Here is a 2,003-nt window from a genome sequence, read left to right as displayed (position 1 = left end):
CAACAACATACATGTATAGATTCGTGGGAATTGTTTTCTTTCAATGCCACTTTTTAAATCGCATTTATAGTTACTGTTTTTATCGTGAATTGTATTTATACAAGATTCCTTATAACCTTAACCAACATTAGAGCTCGTGTGAAAACTGACAGTAACAACCTAAAAGAGAAAATTAAAACACTCAAAGAAGATATTTCCGAGATGAAGCAAATGTATCTACAAAGTGCAGAGGTAAGTTCTTTTCTTTATTTGAAACAATAATGAAGATGTAAATTTGTGGGAAAGTTATCTGAGATAAATGACTTTGGGACTAAATATGTGATGGTATGAAAGTTTCAGGTCTCTTCAGAGAGTCTGAGTTAAAATTCATCAAGAGCTACTTTCACTTCTTATTCCATTGAGTTTGTTAAAAAAAAACAAAAAAAAACAAATGCCAGTACTTTCTGTTGTTGTTGTTGTTGTTCAGATACAGGTTATTTCTTATGAAGTAGATCTAGGAACTAGTGAAGGAGCCCAAGCTAATGAGGGAGCTGGAGTCATAAGAGAGCCTGAGACAATGAAGGAGTTTGATCTGCTAGAAATAAGAGCGTCTTATTAATACTTTGCATGTGCTACATCCCCACAGTGTTGTGTTTTTCTTGTTGTCCTTTTTCGCCATTTTTTTAATTAACTATACATACACACATGCATACAGGGATATCCATAATATCACAGAAACAGCTGTAAGACTATTTCATTATAAATGTCCTGAAAACTCCTCACAGCCTCGGATTTATTATATCATTCTATATAATATGTGTATATATATAGAGAGAGAGTTTGTCTATCCAAATATATAAGAATATATGTGTATGTAAGTATGTATGTGTATATATATATATATATATATATATATATATATATATATATATATATATATATATATATATATATATATACTTACATACACATATATTCTTATATATTTGGATAGGCAAACTCTTGGGTAGTTATGGAATTATTCAAAAGTCTTATTCAACAATAAAGTTGCTATCTCAACTTTGTTTCCATATCTTTGCTGATACATTCGTTGAATGTTTTTAAGTTTACCAATCTGTTATTTCTTGTCGGGTGGTCTCTTATAATCTTCAGGGCAGTTTATTATTTCATCAGATTGGACAAGACTAGCCAAAAGTAGTTGCGCCATGTAATTTGGGGTTTTATATAATAATATGGACAATGAAAACTAATTATAGAAGAAAGTCCCCCAACAATAGTGGCAGTAACGAAGAAGCCAGATTGATTTCTGACAGTCAGCATCCGAAGAATTGTTAAAAGATTTGTGATTGAATTTAGTATAGCCGTGAAGTGTGTTATTCATGGTACATATCTCCATTGTTATTTCACTTGAAAACGTCGCAGAATAACGGGTCAGTGGGCAAATCATTTGTGATAAGTAATAAATGAAAGTGTGGAATGCAGCGAGGAAGAGACCATAATTTAGAATAATGGCTCATTACGGACGTGGGCAAATACAAAGGAATTCTAGCTTACAAATAGCAAACTTGTCTTCGAGTAAACATATTTATTTCATGGCTGTTTGTTTGTATGCGGTTTTTATAATCAAGGCTTTACACATTCTGAAGACATGATTGTGTGTGTGTGGGGTGGTGGTGGTGGTGGTGGTGAGGGGGAAGCATGTATATGTGTGTGTGTGTGTGTGTGTGTAAGAGTGGTTTATGCAAAAGTCTTTGTATCTGTGTGTGTGTGTGTGTGTGTGTATGTGTGGAAAGGATTGGTTCGGTTAAGAATAATATTGCTGGCTATTGAAACTTTATAATGTTATTGATGAATTATTGGTTATTTCTCTCTTCGTCTCAGCTTGCTTTATTAGTACGGTGTGTGTGGTTTTTCTGGCTGGCTAGCTCTAACTATTTTTAGAGCATTGATGATGCAACTGACTGGATTTAATATGTGTGTGTGTGTGTGTGTATACATACATTCATGCATACATACACACATAT

General features: G+C 33.2%; 1 protein-coding gene across 2 annotated transcripts in view; it reads left to right on the top strand.

The window, feature by feature from the left end:
• The window catches only part of LOC106871211 (uncharacterized), a 168,234-nt gene that overhangs the window by 119,760 nt on the left and 46,471 nt on the right, over window positions 1–2,003 (top strand). For both annotated transcript variants that reach the window (XM_014917558.2, XM_014917557.2), the window contains exon 8: window positions 132–231. In XM_014917558.2, coding sequence (XP_014773044.1) covers window positions 132–231 — 100 coding nt within the window. The remainder of the gene's footprint in view (window positions 1–131; window positions 232–2,003) is intronic.

Source organism: Octopus bimaculoides, chromosome 12 (assembly GCF_001194135.2).
Source record: "Octopus bimaculoides isolate UCB-OBI-ISO-001 chromosome 12, ASM119413v2, whole genome shotgun sequence".
Lineage (NCBI taxonomy): Eukaryota > Metazoa > Mollusca > Cephalopoda > Octopoda > Octopodidae > Octopus > Octopus bimaculoides.
The sequence above is the reverse complement of the archived record's forward strand: the minus strand, read 5'-3'. Positions and strand labels throughout refer to the sequence as shown.